Here is a 19,902-nt window from a genome sequence, read left to right as displayed (position 1 = left end):
TGCAGAGTTTGTCTTCACGTGCACCAATTCAATAAACAAAGGTTATTAAAATTTTAATATTTATTTTAAAGTACTTTCACAAAGCTGACATAAAAGTCAGAAAGCATTCCAAAATGAAATCATAGCAAATATTAAAGTAACCACTGTTGTATAATTGCCTTATAACATGAAACAATATTTATTAAATAATGCATCCCATGTCAATATCATCATCGAGCATCAGAAAAGTCACAGTATAATCAATGCACACATTCTGTACAAATAAGGTTCCTGGGTCATTACTACATAAGCATAACCTGAATAACCTTTGTTTAATGGTAAACTTCACTTGCATTATGCAGCACTGAAGAAACACTTATTTTTCAAGGCATTAAGATTTCTAAACACATGCAAAGATGTTACAAGAGTCCTTTCCACCACTACTCTGGATATCCAAAGCACTTAGTGTGGTCAGAAAAAAATATCTGCATTCATTTGGCAAAAAAACGTTTGGCAGTGGAGATGTTCTCGAAGGTTCTCAAACGAGGTCTGTGGTGTTCACAAACGTCTATTATATTAAGAAATATCGCTCAAAACGCCAGAGGCAGTCATTTCTTGTCCATTTTCTAACATGTTGAGAAGATACCGATGGCCTAGCAAGTGGACCACCTGCTACCAGTAGATATCAACACTGCTCCACTAAGCAATTAAAGCTAGGTTGTTAGTGCAGAGCCCTAACGTTTAGGTAGGTAAACAAGCTTCTACACATTGAAGAACGGGCATATTTGGTAAAAAATGTTCTGTAAGAGGTTATGTGAGGAGTCTGGCCACCTGCGTCTTCACCTCCTCATCTGGATGGGACAGCAGCAGGGGCAGCTTGCGGTGCAGCTGAGAGGAGCTGTCCAGTAGAACACAGTACAGAGAGTCCTGCCGCCTCCTCAGAGCTTCAGCCACCTGAGCAGAGGGTCTCCACGCATGTAGGTTCCCCACAAAAAACAACAAGCGGAGAAGAACAGATGTGCTTGTGCAGCCATCAAACAACAAAATCAAAGAGGCTGGAGCCTGTAAACAGATTTACAAGTAAATGGAGGAGTTTAGTGCCAATATATAAAAGCTCTTAAAACTAAGAGAAGAACTAAATTATGGCTGAATGGTGAATCAAAATAAAGCTAGAATCATGATATAGCTTAGTGCAATTGCCAAATCACAAAGATTGCGATTTGAGTAAATACATGCATTTTTCAGAGTAAAGCGCTTGCTGCAGTTTTCCGCTAAAATAAAAGGTTAACGATAGTTTAACTTTGAAAATGAAGGAATTAAGACAGCCATAATTTGTAAGGGCTTCACAACTTGGCCAAAATTTGTATATCAACATGAAAGTAAAATAAAATATATATATTAGGGCTGCATGATAAATCGCATGCGATATTTAACGCGCATCTTGTCAGTAAAGTCGGTTCTTTAATCAGCGGTAAATCTCCATCACCTGCGGGCTTTCACATGGAGCAGCATTAACTACACAGAGCCGTTGTTCACTGACGAGCTGCGCAAAACCACGATCATAGTTCGCGCATGTTTTGTATATATATATATATATATATATATATATTCTTTATATATAATCACACTTTAAATCACAACTGCAATTTTTATCTGAAGAAAAATATTCTTTCGCCCAATCATGCAGCCCTTTGAAAATGAAGAAATTAAGACAGCCATAATTTGAAGGGCTTCACAACTTGACCAAAAAGTTGTATATCAACAAAACAAAAATATTAAATAAATAAAAATTATCATATTATTTTTCTGTCATGTTGACATACAATTTTTTAATTGCAACTGTAATTTTTATGAAGAAAAATCGCAATAATATTCTTCCCCAAATTGTGCAGCCCTAAATCTACTAAATCATGGCCACAGAGTGGCCTTAAAATAGACATAAGCATCAACAGCAGGCAATGAGAAAAACTAGGACACCTAGCAACCAAGGCGATTATTTATAGATTTATCTATTTATAATCATATTGTGGTGGTATGACAGAATAGTCACTGAAACCAAGTGCACTGGATCTCACTTACAAAAAAGTGAAAGCTTACAGCAGAAACCATAAAAGACATGCTTGTTCACCTGAGCTTGCACAATATCATCCATCAGATCTGGATTGGAGGAAATATTTACTAGGACCTTCAGGACTTGGATCTGCAGGAACAGATTAAATCTTCAATACATCTGATATCGTAAACATATCATTCAATATGTTACTCCAAAATCACCTGTAGGACTTCATTGCTCACTATGAGTAGAGATAGGAGAAGGGTGACGGAATTCTTCATCAGATGCTGGTGATTATCCGTGACTGACAGATTAGTGAGCAATCTGAGCGCTGCCAGCTGAAGGTCAGAGTTCACAGGTGACATCTCAATCATCTGCATCACCGACGGGACATATATCTGACCAGAAACAACAGAAACATGTGTAAACATAGTATCCATGGGAGAACACAAGAAAAACACACATTCAAAATGGTGTTATTTTAGTATTATTTATAGTATACATTATTATAGTATTTATATTATAGCTTTTTTATATTTTCAGTTTTCATTTTAGTTTTAGTCATTTTGTTGTGCTTGTCATTTTTATTTATTTTATTTCTATACAGCTTTATTTTATTTCAATTTGAGTTTTAGTACTTTAGTAGTTATTATGAGTGTATACAAATAAAAATAGACCCTTTACAGATTCGAATGATGTATTGCTCTTATCATTCTGTACGATCAAAAATGACAGAGTAATTTAAGTTCATTTCGGCGTTGTCAGGAAAAAACGCCGGCACATTCGTCAACCCCAGAGGGTTAACATATACCAATGATTTCAGTTAATTGCCAAGGCAACATTTCTAATTTGCAATCAAGTTTTTTTTTTAAGTTTAAGTTTTTCCATCTAATATTTACATTTTATTTTATTTTGGTTTTATTTTAATTACTGAGAATAGTTTAAGTTAACAACACTGATCTGAAACCAGGGTATTACAGTTAACTAAAACTAAAACTAAATCCATTTTTGTTACTTGAAATGAAATAAATTTTAACTGAAAAAATTTTTTTTTTTCTAAAAAACCCTTAAACTTATTTTAAGCTAGTTCCAAAGGCAACATTTCTTATTTGTTTAGTACTAAAATAATAAACTCAATAACTCAACTACAATAAAAAAAAAAAAAACATAATAAAAACTATATACAGTCCATAATATACACTACCATTCAAAACTTTGGGATCAGAACGATTTTAATGTTTTTTATAATAGATGTTTCTTATGCTCATCAAAGCTGCATTTATTTGATCAAAAATACAGGAAAAAATTTAATATTGTGAAATATTATTATGATGTAAAATAACGTTTTCTATTTTAATATACATTAAAATCTCATTTATTCCTGTGGTGCAAAGCTGTATTTTCAGCATCATTATTCCAGTCTTCATTGTCACATGATCCTTCAGAAATCATTCTAATATGAGAAACTGTTGTGCTGCTTCATAGTTGAATTACTGAAATAAATGAACTTTTCCACGACATTCTAATTTATTGAGATGCACCTGTATACACTCTACAATCTATAGCAGTATATTGTGCCTCTCTAAAAAGTAAATAACGCAATACCTTCAGTTGCTCTTGATTGCGGATATTCATGCTTAAGTTGTTCAGAGTGTTTAGAGTCTGAACCCGAATTTCAGGTGAAGGGTCTGAGAGGAAGTCTGCTATGACGTGAAGACCTCCGAATTCACGCAGAAGATCCTAACAAAGAAAAGTGAAAAAAAATATTGTATATGATGCACAATCTACATATGCTTACTCTTCTGCAAGTCAAAACGTATCAACAAAGTCAGTCTAATACATAATGTCTAGAAGACGGAAAATCAGATGACCTGGTTTACTGTGAAGGCAGCAGCGTTTCCTAAAGTTACGAGAACTTTCCTCCTCTCTTCTGGGTTTGGGCTGCTCTGCAGAAGCGAGAGAATCATACTCAGATGTCGAGGCTCCAGGCTGGCAGCAGATTTTGAGAGAATATCACCTTGAGAAGACAAAAAAAAACAAAGAAAGGGTTGAATGAAGACAACATCTGGGACAACAAAATGAAGTTGACACACTGCCTCGGTTTAATCACTGTAATATTTATTGAGGGTTGATTGGGTTGAAAAACAACCCTTCAAACTTACAAAGCTTTCAGTGAGCTAGACTCTTTTAAATTTCATAATACATCCTGAAAACCATTTGAATGTCACTTACTAGATTCAATATCCGCAGAAGGATCCAGATTATCACTTTTACGGACAACTTTAAATCCAGAAACTTTTTTGAGAGAATATCACCTTGGGAGAAGAAAAAAAAAACAAAGAAAGGTTTGAATGAAGACAACATCTGGGACAACAAAATGAAGTTGACACACTGCCTCGGTTTAATCACTGTAATATTTATTGAGGGTTGATTGGGTTGAAAAACAACCCTTCAAACTTAAGCTTTCAGTGAGCTAGACTTTTTAAAATTTCATAATACATCCTGAAAACCATTTGAATGTCACTTACTAGATTCAATATCCGCAGAAGGATCCAGATTATCACTTTTACGGACAACTTTAAATCCAGAAACTTTGGCCATCAGGCTCCCAGGCTGAATAGTCACACTTTCAGTAGATTTTTTTCTGTTTACTCCTGCATCTCCTGCGCGACCAAAGACTAGTTTATAAATGCCATATGAGGCTCCGGCTCCTGCTACAATCCCCAACAGAGCCTTCATGCTACCGAGCCGGGCTACGACATTGGCATCTCCCATTCTGCGATAGGCGCAGATTTCATAGATACATGTTAACAGTAACACATGGTCTTTGTCCGGCAGGATAAATAAGGCTGCAAACAGTTGCTGGTCATACTCGTCACTGACTGTTTCCTCTGCATGTTGCCGCCTATTGCATCAGTGGACGACCAAAAGGTTTCGCGGAGTGTTGTAGTGATGTTCGGTTACTGAACGAATCGTTCTTTTAGACGTTATTGCTTGATGACGTCAGGAACCGATGAATCGGCTTTTTGAACCGGTTCTTTTCGGACAGATCGGCCCATTGAACCGGTTCCTGACGTCATCAAGCAATAACGTCTCTACGCATTTCTTTTCTAACTTGCGGAAATGAATCGGACTTTGCATCACTAAAGTGTTGCGTTCATGAACGATTTTGGTGTTTTTGAACAAATTACATTTCTATTTTTATTTAATAAATAAAAATAAAAATGAGATTTAGAAATATTATTTGTTTACTTAAAAGATTCGTTCTATCCATTCATCCATCCATCTATCTATCCACACAGTTTTTTTTTTTTTTTTTACTTTGTATTTTTGCTCTCAATTCCTCCTGGGATTTCTTCTGACCAACCACATGCTTAGGTTACCAAGCAACATGAAGTGTAAATATTGACAGAAGCTGCAGGTGTATCAGATTTTTGTTGCATTGACTTCAGGAAATGAAGTTCTTCACCTGGAGCCATCGGTTTTATGATGACTTCTTTGCAAGATTCAGACCCAGTTATAAGAGACTACATGATTAAACATTCACTTCCTCAGATTTACAAGGTGAATTGTTATTGTTATCTAATGATCTAATTAGGTAATGAATAACCCAGCTAAGAAAATAGTGTAAATGCACACAGTGTAGTTATTTGTTAATAACATTTATTGTAAAAGTTGTTAAATCTTTAGTAAAAGTAAATGCTATTCATTTAGATGATTTTTAGATTCAGATTAATTAATGCTACATTTGTAAGATTTTTTATGTATTTTTTTATTATTATTATTTTGCATTTCAACCAGGCTTTACTTGCTGGGTTATGCATCTCATGCCCTGAAGATCCTTTGCACTTTATAGAGGAGAAGATCCTATCAATCCTAGAGGATCAGGATTGTGAGATCTGCTGGTGTGTGTACTTCTGTATAATTTTTGACATGTATGGCTCTATAATGTAAAATCAAGCTTATAAGCAGTAAACAGGTTTAATACAATAAATAACATCTCTAAAATCTAAATTGTTTCTGAATTCAGGCACACATTTATTGACGAAGACAAACAAATCTCCTCATTGGCAGGAGGCATTGTGTATGATATGTTTGGAAATCCAGAAGACAGCCTGGTAAATCTCTCTTTCTTCATTACGAATGAATAGAGGGTTGAGTGCATCAAACTTCCATGAGCTTAAACTCGTTTATTAATTTCCCCTCTCACAGTGTCCGTCACATTTGTTGGAGAAAGCATATTCCTGTTATCGCACCAACCTGTTCAAAATGTGTTTCATGTGAGTGTCAAAACACTAGACTGGAGTATAAAAGAGTCACAACAGCAAACAAAACCTGCTTTAGCAACAAAAACCCCGGGCTTGTATGTCAACTAACTTTATGACTGACATTTTATGTTAAGGGGTTGGAAGAGTTATATTTCAATGAAGAAAATGAAGGCTGCCAGACTCCTAGAGAGAATGGAAGAGACTGAGATGTATCACAAACAGAGACGGATAAAACTGGCTTTCATCAAGTGGACAGCGTGGGTTCAGTTTCGCAAACAGAGGCAGAATGGTACTCAGCTATGCTTTATATATTTTTAAGTGAATTATATGGCAATAATCAGCAATATGCGTTCACACAAATAACTTTATTTTTGAATGTTTCAATATGTGTTGACACAAATGACTTATTTGAATTTTTCATTGATACAACATGGCACTGAGTTGTTAGAAAAGAAATGCGTGGAGACGTTATTGCTTGATGACGTCAGGAACCGATGAATCGGCTTTTTGAACCGGTTCTTTTCGGACAGATCGGCCCATTGAACCGGTTCCTGACGTCATCAAGCAATAACGTCTCTACGCATTTCTTTTCTAACTTGCGGAAATGAATCGGACTTTGCATCACTAAAGTGTTGCGTTCATGAACGATTTTGGTGTTTTTGAACAAATTACATTTCTATTTTTATTTAATAAATAAAAATAAAAATGAGATTTAGAAATATTATTTGTTTACTTAAAAGATTCGTTCTATCCATTCATCCATCCATCCATCCATCTATCTATACACACAGTTTTTTTTTTTTTTTTACTTTGTATTTTTGCTCTCAATTCCTCCTGGGATTTCTTCTGACCAACCACATGCTTAGGTTACCAAGCAACATGAAGTGTAAATATTGACAGAAGCTGCAGGTGTATCAGATTTTTGTTGCATTGACTTCAGGAAATGAAGTTCTTCACCTGGAGCCATCGGTTTTATGATGACTTCTTTGCAAGATTCAGACCCAGTTATAAGAGACTACATGATTAAACATTCACTTCCTCAGATTTACAAGGTGAATTGTTATTGTTATCTAATGATCTAATTAGGTAATGAATAACCCAGCTAAGAAAATAGTGTAAATGCACACAGTGTAGTTATTTGTTAATAACATTTATTGTAAAAGTTGTTAAATCTTTAGTAAAAGTAAATGCTATTCATTTAGATGATTTTTAGATTCAGATTAATTAATGCTACATTTGTAAGATTTTTTATGTATTTTTTTATTATTATTATTTTGCATTTCAACCAGGCTTTACTTGCTGGGTTATGTGTATCATGCCCCGAAGATCCTTTGCACTTTATAGAGGAGAAGATCCTATCAATCCTAGAGGATCAGGATTGTGAGATCTGCTGGTGTGTGTACTTCTGTATAATTTTTGACATGTATGGCTCTATAATGTAAAATCAAGCTTATAAGCAGTAAACAGTTTTAATACAATAAATAACATCTCTAAAATCTAAATTGTTTCTGAATTCAGGCACACATTTATTGACGAAGACAAACAAATCTCCTCATTGGCAGGAGGCATTGTGTATGATATGTTTGGAAATCCAGAAGACAGCCTGGTAAATCTCTCTTTCTTCATTACGAATGAATAGAGGGTTGAGTGCATCAAACTTCCATGAGCTTAAACTCGTTTATTAATTTCCCCTCTCACAGTGTCCGTCACATTTGTTGGAGAAAGCATATTCCTGTTATCGCACCAACCTGTTCAAAATGTGTTTCATGTGAGTGTCAAAACACTAGACTGGAGTATAAAAGAGTCACAACAGCAAACAAAACCTGCTTTAGCAACAAAAACCCCGGGCTTTATGTCAACTAACTTTATGACTGACGTTTTATGTTAAGGGGTTGGAAGAGTTATATTTCAATGAAGAAAATGAAGGCTGCCAGACTCCTAGAGAGAATGGAAGAGACTGAGATGTATCACAAACAGAGACGGATAAAACTGGCTTTCATCAAGTGGACAGCGTGGGTTCAGTTTCGCAAACAGAGGCAGAATGGTACTCAGCTATGCTTTATATATTTCGTCATGTGAAATTAGGGTTACATGTAACTCAAAGTTGGAATATTTGAAAAATCCAGCTATTCAATTTATTTAAACACCATTTTGTTCTCTATTAATAATCTAACATATGAAGGCATTATATATTTTATCCAGATGCCCTGAGGAAACTTCAAAAAGTGCAGGAGTCTGTTCACTGCAGAAACACCATCACTGCTTGGCGTCATGTTGTACAGGATGCTAAAAGAGCCAAGGAATACTTCAAGGTAGGTTTTCAAATTATAAAATGTCAGCCAAACACAAATGCACGGACTAATGAGATGTTTAATGATTATGTATGTCTGTTCAGAGGCTAGAAAGAGATATACAAGAAAGTCAGAACTCAGAGATACCACAGGGTGATGGACAGGACAGATTATCACTGCTGCCTAACAAACTGTCTCTTAAGGTATCACTTAACCTCTGGGATTTTGCCATTAAATAACTAGCAATAATTCAAGTCAACTGATTTTAATAAACAATTTGGTGCAGATCTTCCAAAGTCTAGGTGTGCGTGACCTCCTGAAATGCGCTCTGGTGTGTCATTCTTGGAAAGCGATCACTCAGATCAGCTCACTGTGGACTGAGGTCAGTGCAGCTCACTTAAAAACTCTTGAATTCAGCTCCCATGATGCTATATAGACAGTATAAGCTGTAAGATGTGTTTCTGCAGATCGATTTCTCCCCTGAGGCCAGCTGGATCATAGATCGGACTGTGGAGAGAATACTGCGGGTGCATCGTGTTTATGTGATCTCTGTCAACTTGTGCGGTTGCACGCTGGTGCAGAAGTCGAGTTTTAGACGCATCAGTAAATTTACTTTAATCAGCCTTAAAAGTCATTCGTTTTCGATTTAATCAATGATATGATAAGGATCTTGCCTGTTTTGTTTTGTTTTTGTCAAAAAAGGTCAATGCAAAAATCTTCAAGAACTTGATATCAGTGAATGCCCAAATCTTAATGCAAGTAGAATACAAACACACTGTGTTTAGGTTTTGCTGCTTTTAAAAAAATCAATCTAATACCTGTTTTGTTTGTAAACACACTGACAGGATGAAAATATGAAGATGATTTTAGAAGGATGTCACTCTCTCCTCCATCTTAATCTGGCCTTTACTCATATTACTAATGCCACTATACGAGTCCTGTCAAGGTACAAACTTCTTACATGTTTCTCAGTTCTTCATACTGTACACAACCATAATAACAGAAATACTATATTTTTAAGATGCTTTTGCATTTGATTGTTGTTTTAAAGATGCTGTCTGATGCTGCGGTCTCTGAGTCTCGCATACTGCACAAGTTTCTCTGATAAAGGCCTGCAATATCTGACCACAGAAAAAGGCTGTCACAGACTCAATTATCTGGACCTCTCCGGTTGTTCTCAGGTGTTGACATGTATAGGACATGAAAACTAGTAATATTAGATAATATTTTATCGAATGTGTAAGTAATTATATTAATATACTATAATAAAATAGTACTTCCATAGTACATAGCCAAAAATGGTAGTAGATACTGTACCATTTTACTTTTTTGGTGCTCAGATTAAGGATTGCTATAATGAATTGCATTGTATAAATGTGGCATTACAGTTTTTATTTTTTACTGTAAAGATATCTGTGGATGGATTTAGATATGTCGCTGAAGCTTGCAGTTCACTTCAACAGATTGTGTTAGATGATCTCCCCACCCTGACTGACACCTGTGTGCAGGTACATGTTATTATATGTATTATGTACATTAACATCTTTTAGACACTAAGTTTAAGCTACATTTCTATTGTTAGTTGAATGGTGATGGTTGTTTTTCTTTGCAACAAGGTCTTAATGTCTAAATGTCATGCGTTGACTGCGATTTCCCTGTTGGACTCACCGTATCTCTCTGATGTGACATTCAAAACAATCGCTGAAGAGATCAGCCTCACCAAGATCCAAATAGAAGGTTGGTATTAATGTGCTCAAATAATGTGGCAAGGCTAGAAAGGCTGAATAAGTAAAACAGAAACTGTGCATTCTGCATTTCAGGTAATAACCGAATGATGGACAGCAGCTTGAAGGCCCTGTGCCGAAGCTCTCTGAAACTCAGTGAGGTCCAGATGTCTGACTGCACTCGCATGACTGATGCCAGCTTGAAGTCTTTAGGAAGTCTGACAAAACTGTGCAACTTAAATATCTCAGGCTGTATCAAGTAAGAGAAGACCAACATGAATATATAGAAAAAATGCAAACACAGTGTCTCTCTGAGAATTTTTTTTTCCTGTGGGGTGAGAGAACAAAAAATGGGCAAAAATATGAAATATGGCAATATATATATATAACAGTAGCATACACACATTATATATAAAATACACCAATAAAATAAAATAAATATAACAAATAAATAACAGATTTGTATTAAAGTTGTATAATATGTATGGAAAAAAAATCAGAAGTAAAACAAATGTGCAGGAAATATGAAAAATCATTGTGATTTTTTTGCCCAATTTTTGTTGCTACATACAGCAGAAAAAAAATATAGGATATATATGTATATAAATTCTTTCTGTACAATTAATTCCTAAATGTACACATTTGGTCCCCCCAATCTTGAATATTTGGTTACATTCCTGACATGCATTTCAGGTTCTAATATATATATATATATATATATACACACATATAAGTTGTGTATAATTTGTGTCATGTTTTTTTTTTTTTTAATCTGGTCTAGGGTGACTGATATGGGAATCCATTACATCACTGAAGGACTATCTGCTGTTGAACTGCGAGAGCTTGATCTTTCCTACTGCCCAAAACTTACTGACCTGTCCCTGACGAGAATAACTCAGAAGTGAATACATTTTACACTTGCAGACAATTTTTACATGAAAATTCTTAATATACAGAGACTGTATGAATGTACTTTTTCCCCCCAGATGTAGCAATCTGACCAACCTGAGCGTATGTTTCTGTGAGAACCTGACAGATAATGGATTTGAGTGTCTGGACAGTTGTGCTTCTCTCATCTCTCTGGACATCACAGGCTGCAAAATACATGACAAAGTACACCTAGTATTTGTGGAGGAAATTTTATTTCTATCTGAAATATTAATATTATTATTAGCATTATTTGCTTCACTGTACTAAAGAGTGTTCTTTGTCTCTATGAGTGCTCAGTTTGCTTCAGTATGCTTGAGTTTTCGATGGGCTGAGAGATAACAGGAAATCTATTTAATGTGTGTGTGTGTGGAAGACAAGTGCGAGACAAGAAATGTTATTTTATACCTAGCTTCTTAGAAAATAATTTGCATTAAATACTTAGAAACACATCTAGGGGGGGACATAGTTGGACACCTTAAATGGACACATATCTTGAGTATGCATTATGATTGGATGAGATAGAAGCATCCTGATTTGATTTGGGTATAAATATAGGGTCAAGGTGTTTTCCTCTTGGTTGCACTCTGCAGTCAACTTGGATGAATGTATGACTGTTGAACATTTATTGCAAGAAAATAAATCTTCAGAAGACTTTTGTCTCATACCTTTATTGAATTGCCACGACAGTATTAAACATAATATAATATTTATAATTATTTTACAGCTGTAGTCAATACTGTTTTATATTGTGTCTTGCACAGGGACTAGCAGCCTTGGGAACTAACCACAGTATGAGAAAACTGACCGCAGCTGAATGTGTTTTCATAACAGATAATGGAATAAAGGTTTGGTTTACCTTTTTATCACTTTATAAATTGATGACTTGCAATGTATTTGCCATCTGATTACTCTTTTTGGAAAAGTTCACATGATCTTTTTGTCTTGTGCAGATGTTTTGCCAACTGTGTCATCGTCTGGAGCTTTTGGATGTGTGTCACTGTGTGTGTCTGTCTGATCGTGCGATCAAAGCCCTCTCCTTCTTCTGCAGGACCATTGCCACAGTCAGAATAGCTGGATGCCCTAAAGTACTTCTTTAATTCAGTAATCTTGAAAGAATAAACATTCTAGGGTTTTTAATAAGACATATTTCAAGATCATGAATCAAATAAGAAAATTTGCAGTTGAAATTCAACGTTTCACTCAAATTGTTACGCTTTTAATCCATATGGCAAAATATTCCATCCAAATTTGCAGTTAGTCTAAATGGAGGCTTCTGTAAGATTGGAAATGTATTTTCTTGCACCTGAAATACATTTTGAAATATATTTTGGTATATGAAGGTTGAAACTAAACATATTTCCAATTACAACATACATTTAGCATATATATTTATAATATATTTTAGCCAGAAGAAATATTTTTTGCCGTATGGGAATATAATTTGTAATAAAAAATGCATTCAATTAGAAAACACACATACAAATTTTCACTAGTGGTCTCAGATCTTTGGACCCTACTATACGGTATTCAAACTGGGTAAACATCACATATTAGCTGACACTATATTTTGTTACTCCAGATGACAGATACAGCAGTGAAGTACCTGACAAGAGTTGGCCACTTCCTGAAGGAGCTGGATGTAAGTGGCTGTCCTCTCCTGACTGACCGCACCCCTTCCTTTCTACTGTGCAGCTGTACGCAGCTGCGGTCCATCAGCATGCTCTACTGCAAGAACATCTCCAAGTATGATTCAATGTGCCATTCCCTTACACTCAATAATGAGTCTTTAGTCTGAATGAATTAGTGCCAACACACATACAGTACATTAACAAACATTGCATATGCAGTACATATTGATATTCATGTTGGAGATATTGTAGATATAGTTTCATATGGTTAATCAGAGATATGTTAGTGAAGTGTTCATTTGTACCTTTCTCTTCTCAGACAGGCCGCTCTAATCAAATAAGAAAATTTGCAGTTGAAATTCAACGTTTCACTCAAATTGTTACGCTTTTAATCCATATGGCAAAATATTTTCAAATATATATTTTAATATTTATTTAAAAATAATATAAATAGAAAAAATACAAAATGTATTTTCTACAATATAGTTTTGGACTTTTTGTATATTTTTGAAAATATATTTAAAAACATTCATTTGTACCTTTCTCTTCTCAGACAGGCCGCTCTAAAACTGCAGCGTCGTGTGCAACACTGGAAATACAGTAACAATGACTCCCCCTATAGTCTGGACTAACAGCTGAACCAGATGTGCACCAACTGGAGAAACAAAGACAGGAGGATGAAGACATTACAAACGGACATTACCAGTCATTACTTACATATTATATAATTTATTATATTTGATAAGAAATCACTTTTTTTTGCCATGTAAGTCTGAATCTTTAGTTACAAAATACTGAAAAGTGTATTTAAGCTACTGAAGGGGCTATCGGTGTACATGAGACAAAAAGGTTTGGAATCACTGTATCAAACAAAAGTTTTGGCATTTAAAGGGGAAAATTCTTATATAGGAATGGAAATTAATATATAAAACTAGAAAATATAGGAAGCTTCATATATAGAAATGGACAGGTACTATGCCATATTTCCCACACCCAATTTCACAAGAAATGTAAGAATAAGGCATCCGTTTGAAAAATACCAAACTTTATAATCAGGATTGAATGATGTATTATTGGATATTTTGTACTCTCTTACTATTGTTTGGGTATTTATATATGGATACTGTGGGACCTTTTTTAATTAAATATGTACATTACATTTTCATATTGAATCATAAAATAAAAATAAAATAGGTAAAAACAATGTGTACAGTTCACTAAATACATTTCATATCGCCTTATATTAACTCAGGTAAGTAGTATCTGTATTCTATCATCTCTTATTAAAATGTTTATATGGTAAAGTAAAATTATCTGTTGAACTTTGAGCTTTAGACACCCTAATACACAAACTGATTATTGTGTATTTCCTTATGGTATAGTACTGTACCTTAAAAATTATTTTTAAACTTGAAATTTTTATTTGAAATAGCATATATAATAATAATAATAATAATAATCCACAGAATAAGTTTATTATTCTGTATTTTTGAGTCTTTTAAATTGACTGCATCCACTAGGTGGTCTCAGAAAACTTCCCAAAAAATTTAATTATTATACAAAGTTAAATTATTTTCATTAAACTATATTTAAGTCATTCAACAATGAAAAGGCTAAATTATATATGCAAAATATTCCAACCTCTAAAGAAAGATCAGTAACATTATATGAACCGTTTAGCTCTCACTCAGCAATTGTCAGTTTAATTTAATACATTATATACAGTGGGTACGGAAAGTATTCAGACCCCCTTAAATTTTTCACTCTTTGTTATATTGCAGCCATTTGCTAAAATCATTTAAGTTAATTTTTTTTCCTCATTAATGTACACACAGCACCCCATATTGACAGAAAAACACAGAATTGTTGACATTTTTGCAGATTTATTAAAAAAAAAAAACTGAAATATCACATGGTCCTAACTATTCAGACCCTTTGCTGTGACACTCACATATTTAACTCAGGTGCTGTCCATTCCTTCTGATCATCCTTGAGATGGTTCTACACCTTAATTTGAGTCCAGCTGTGTTTGATTATACCGATTGGACTTGATTAGGAAAGCCACACACCTGCCTATATAAGACCTTACAGCTCACAGTGCATGTCAGAGCAAATGAGAATCATGAGGTCAAAGGAACTGCCTGAAGAGCTCAGAGACAGAATTGTGGCAAAGCACAGATCTGGCCAAGGTTACAAAAAAATTTCTGCTGCACTTAAGGTTCCTAAGAGCACAGTGGCCTCCATAATCCTTAAATGGAAGACATTTGGGACGACCAGAACCCTTCCTAGAGCTGGCCGTCAGGCCAAACTGAGCTATCGGGGGAGAAGAACCTTGGTGAGAGAGGTAAAGAAGAACCCAAAGATCACTGTGGCTGAGCTCCAGAGATGCAGTCGGGAGATGGGAGAAAGTTGTAGAAAGTCAACCATCACTGCAGCCCTCCACCAGTCGGGGCTTTATGGCAGAGTGGCCCGACAGAAGCCTCTCCTCAGTGCAAGACACATGAAAACCCGCATGGAGTTTGCTAAAAAACACCCGAAGGACTCCAAGATGGTGAGAAATAAGATCCTCTGGTCTGATGAGACCAAGATAGAACTTTTTGGCAAAGAGTGAAAAATTTAAGGGGGTCTGAATACTTTCCGTACCCACTGTATATATATATATATATATATATATATACACACACACACACACACACACACAATCAATCTGAAATTTCTAATGTAATGGTTCATTTAAATGTAATAAATAATATAATATAATGGGACAATGTATATAAAATGTCTCATTGTCTTCTATTACTGCCTCAAGCCAAGGTGCCAGATGCTTGGGAGCCTTACAAGATGCTAAGGCATATAGAGGCCACCAGATGCTAAGCTAAGGAATGGAGAGGCCGAGACCGGAAACTCTAGGCTGGCTGTAGCAAGAACAGATTTCACAGGAACCTCTTGGGCGGCCATGAAAGGAAATTCTGGGACCACGATGACAGGTGACAGGGCGTTTTGGGACTGTCTAGGTGCCACCAAGGCTTGCCAGCCCCCCCAAAAACTAAGGTGTGGAGGGATGGCCACTGACGTTTTTATCTCGATGCGCCGGACGCTCCTGGAAAAAAATGAGCGCGTCGCACCGCGTCAATTATGAGCGCGCCTGCTGCGAGTCTACATTTGAAATAACGAACTTGAGAGCGCAAAAGACGCGATATGTGAAAGGCCCCAAAGTCTGTCTACACCGGACGCGACAAAGCAACCGTTGAAATTCATTTGAAATTTGTGTCAATACGTCACAAATAGAACGCGGCAGCAGTTTAATGTCGGGGATTTGTCGTGTCGCTCCGTATCCAGTGTAGGCAGCATCAATGATTATAATGAGTTCTATCGTATTTTGTCGCGCCGCTTGAGTCCGGTGTAGACACGGTGTTATTAGCAAAGAGTAACTGGCCAACCTCTAAGGGAATGGGTGTGGGATGGCCAGGCTAGAAGAAAGATTATTTAAAAGATCATTCTTAGAAGGTGGCGCTTTCCCAAATAAGGATTTAGTCCAGTCCTGGACAAATTGTTTACATGTTTTATATTTAAAACAGAAAAAAAAACAAAACAAAAAAAAACACGACGAGCATAGCCTTACTATGTGGATGTAGTCCATGTTCTTTGGCTTCTTGGCAATTTTGACAGCCACCTGATGAACAAAAAAAATGAAATTGTTACAAATCACATTTTAAACACGTCAAGTGCACTAAACACATGACATAATACACACTGAGAGGAATTGAAACAATTAATGAAACAAATAAAACAATTTGCTAGCTAAATATTGTAAGTAAAATAACAATACCTCAAGGCCATCCAGGTGTCTCCCGTCATAGACGGTGCCATATCTTCCCTCACCGAGCACCCTACTGAAGTCATACCGGCTTAAAATGTAGTCTATTAAAAGATAAATAATTTAATATGTAACATATGGGATAAGTAACAAGAAATTAATCTCATACTGACATTAGTACAGTTAATATTCAAAATATAACATAAAATATAACAGAAACTCTTCTAAATCTTCAACATAACTGAATATTAAACACAAACAAGTGTGTCTCTTTTTCTTCTTCTTCTACTACTACTATTAATTATAATAAGGAATGATCATAGATCAAATGTAGGACGGTTTCTACACAACATTTTATAAATGAGGCCCCCAAAACCACGTGTGAAATTAAGGTGTTCTGAGTTTCCCCTCAGGTAAAAGAGTTTCAGATGAGCTGGCATTGTGTGAACTGTTGTTGTGAGGAGGTGTAATGGCTCATTGCTTTGTCTAGCCAAGATCTAGTCATCTGGTTTTTTTCCTGTTAATGTTTAATTTGATGAATAAAGAAAGTCACCTGTGTTTGTGTAATTTTTGAAACTAAACTAATATCAAAATATCAAGAAAAAATATAGTTGGGAGTTGATCTTTGGACCAGTTTCTGATCAGACGAACCTGTATGGAAATATAATTCTGTCTCTATCACAACTGACACACAAAACTATTCAAATATTCTGAAACCGTAAAATGACCTGACCATGATAATCAGTTCAAATGGAAACAGCTTTTTTTAAGTGTGCATAAAGTTTGCATATTGTCGTGGAGCAAACAATGGTCTTCTCAGTGTAGTAAATGAAGTTCAAGAAGCAGAGTTCCAGACTTTATTGGACAAAGCCGAGATGACGGTCACCGCATCGGAGTCTTTGTCTGACCCGAAATCCATTCTTATACCTTATTCTTATCAGTCTTTTAAACCAAAAATTGGTAGCTCGGTCTCTGATTGGTCATACTCCACTAGTTTTGCTACACTCATTCTTTCCCGTCCTGGTCCTGGTATACTTTCTAATTGTGGACTCCTGCTAGCTTGAACCATTCTCCCAATACTTTTTATCTCACCCTCCCTTTGGACACAGGTGTCCTCATAGGCCATTCATCAAACTTGTTTGTGCCAGCCCATCCCTGACATATTCTTGGAAGTCACCCAAAGTTCACTGGTTCACTCAAGTTCATCAGCGCTGTTCAATGGGGAGCACCTACACTTGCCCATTGAAAGCACCTATAGGACTCACAGTCTGCATTAAGACATCCAATATTGAAACAATCATGGAAACAATCACCATATTGATCAGTCTATTGATTATCGTTATAATCATAGATTATATTTTCAAGTAAAATATCACAACAATATCAGGTAAGCATGAAAAGACTCCCCACACTATAGCTACGTCACACATTTTCAGGATAATAACAGTCTACTGCAATTTCATTAAAGCATCTTTGCTTGGCTCATATCTTTACAGTGTGGTTTTGTGTATCTGCATAATTTGTCTCGTTCATAGCCTGGCCTATTCAATCATATATTTTAGACTTTCGATAAGATACAGCAGTAATAAAGTGTCTGTTGTAAAGAACAAGGCCCAAACAGTACATTTGTGCAATGAAACAACAGACATTCATCTTAAACCAAAAGTATTAAGAGTGTAAAGAATGTGACGAATAAAAGATGATTATGGAAAATTAAAGACAGGCATGACAAACGACTGGGCAAATGAGTGATAAGAAGAGATACTGCAGAAGTGAGACCTTATTAAAGGGATTGTGAGAGACAAACTACCATAGACATCCATCATGCCAGTGAAAAGAGAGTGAAGATGTGGAGGTTAACATATGACTTGCTCATTTGTGTCAAAAGTAAGATATTAGTCTCATGATTGGAGGACCACCACAGATCTGGCTGTATTTTCCTGTGTTAGCTAGCTAGCATTGAAAATAGTAGAAGACTAAGTATGTATAAGCACCTTCATCCAAACTGTTGAATAAGAGGTTTAAATATTCTTCTTTTCAAATTTAAACTAAAAGTCTTGATGGTTCCCTTAATAATTATCTGTACCACACTTTCTCTTTCACTGCAGATTCACTTTCTCTGCTGAACGGTCGTGACCATGGATGGTCAGTCTGCACAACATGACTTCGCAGCGTCATTTTTGTGGTGGCTACCTCATCAACAGTGAATGGGTGCTGACAGCTGCTCACTGTGTCATTGGGTTAGACATATTTTAATCTACTGGTCTTTTTTGGTTAGTGGAATGTTCTTGCCATTTCATTTTTGTACGTTCTCATTTTCTCTCCCTGTGAGGACATAATGTGTAAATACATATTTCTGCTTATACCTCAGGAAGTTTGGGCTAGATTCTAAATTTCTCAAATCTAAAGATTACATGGTCATTTCTCTTTTTCCTAACTGCCTCGAATTGCCACTTGCGGCTATTTCATTTTATATTCATAGTCACTGTTTTATGTTAAATAGCACAATAAACAAAAAAGTAACTGAAAAACATACCAGCTCTCTGTTACTTTTCTCTGTAGGGGGATTCTGGTGGTCCAATGGTGAGTCAGCAGTGTTCAGTGTGGGTTCAGTCTGGTAGGGGTCATGACTGTGGTCAGCCCAGTGATCCTGGTGTGTACACCCATGTGTCACAGTATAGCAATGGATCACCACTTCCGTTGGCCAAAACCTCCCAGAATTCGTCATCGCCAGCCCCCTAATGTCATGCTCTTCTGCCAGCCAAGGCAAAACCTATATAGCCTTAAACATGTACACACAAACTTAACCTACAGTACGGTATATTACAGAAACATTACATACATTGTACCTTGTTTTTTTCCTCTGCAGGTTGAGGTATAGTCGTATAAAAAACGCTTGCCACTACTTCCAGGAATTGCAATGCCAGTAGCCAGTTCCACTGTAAAAGGCCTGCCACAGAACTTTACTATTTTCACTTTTTCTTCATTTTGCATATAAATGAGCAAATATTACATACTTACACATACATGTGACTTTATATCAGCATAGAAATGTCAAATTCATTTAAATGAAGATCATTAAAATTTTTGTCACAAAAATTCTTTGAGCATGTACTACCGGTCAAAAGTTGTTGAAATAAATAAATAAAATCATTCAGCAAGGACACATCAAGTGACAGTAACAACAAAGTCGTGGCCTAATGGTTAGAGAG

At 35.8% G+C, this 19,902-nt stretch overlaps 2 protein-coding genes across 2 annotated transcripts; one reads left to right on the top strand and one right to left on the bottom strand.

Annotated features, from left to right (window-relative positions):
* Nucleotides 1–162: 162 nt before the first annotated feature.
* On the bottom strand, nucleotides 163–4,920 carry LOC107716641 (armadillo repeat-containing protein 10-like). Its single transcript, XM_016523136.1, has 7 exons — nucleotides 4,624–4,920; nucleotides 4,265–4,327; nucleotides 3,904–4,049; nucleotides 3,638–3,772; nucleotides 2,254–2,430; nucleotides 2,108–2,179; nucleotides 163–1,041 (listed from the first exon to the last, which is right to left on the bottom strand). Exons 1-7 carry the CDS (start codon nucleotides 4,805–4,807, stop codon nucleotides 790–792), a joined length of 1,029 nt encoding a protein of 342 aa, XP_016378622.1. The 5' UTR covers nucleotides 4,808–4,920; the 3' UTR covers nucleotides 163–789.
* A 2,208-nt stretch (nucleotides 4,921–7,128) lies between these two features.
* Nucleotides 7,129–13,704, top strand: fbxl13 (F-box and leucine-rich repeat protein 13). The gene is made up of 21 exons (XM_016523175.1): nucleotides 7,129–7,352; nucleotides 7,590–7,693; nucleotides 7,819–7,906; nucleotides 8,001–8,068; nucleotides 8,190–8,344; nucleotides 8,503–8,612; nucleotides 8,696–8,794; nucleotides 8,878–8,973; nucleotides 9,059–9,221; nucleotides 9,258–9,346; nucleotides 9,437–9,537; nucleotides 9,643–9,772; nucleotides 10,001–10,099; nucleotides 10,208–10,328; nucleotides 10,412–10,574; nucleotides 11,097–11,216; nucleotides 11,302–11,428; nucleotides 12,007–12,090; nucleotides 12,196–12,330; nucleotides 12,825–12,988; nucleotides 13,427–13,704. Exons 1-21 carry the CDS (start codon nucleotides 7,275–7,277, stop codon nucleotides 13,503–13,505), a joined length of 2,373 nt encoding a protein of 790 aa, XP_016378661.1. The 5' UTR covers nucleotides 7,129–7,274; the 3' UTR covers nucleotides 13,506–13,704.
* Nucleotides 13,705–19,902: the final 6,198 nt, after the last annotated feature.

This window comes from Sinocyclocheilus rhinocerous, unplaced genomic scaffold, assembly GCF_001515625.1.
Source record: "Sinocyclocheilus rhinocerous isolate Xijiao unplaced genomic scaffold, SAMN03320098_v1.1 scaffold1201, whole genome shotgun sequence".
In the NCBI taxonomy this organism is placed as follows: Eukaryota; Metazoa; Chordata; class Actinopteri; order Cypriniformes; family Cyprinidae; genus Sinocyclocheilus; species Sinocyclocheilus rhinocerous.
The sequence above is the reverse complement of the archived record's forward strand: the minus strand, read 5'-3'. Positions and strand labels throughout refer to the sequence as shown.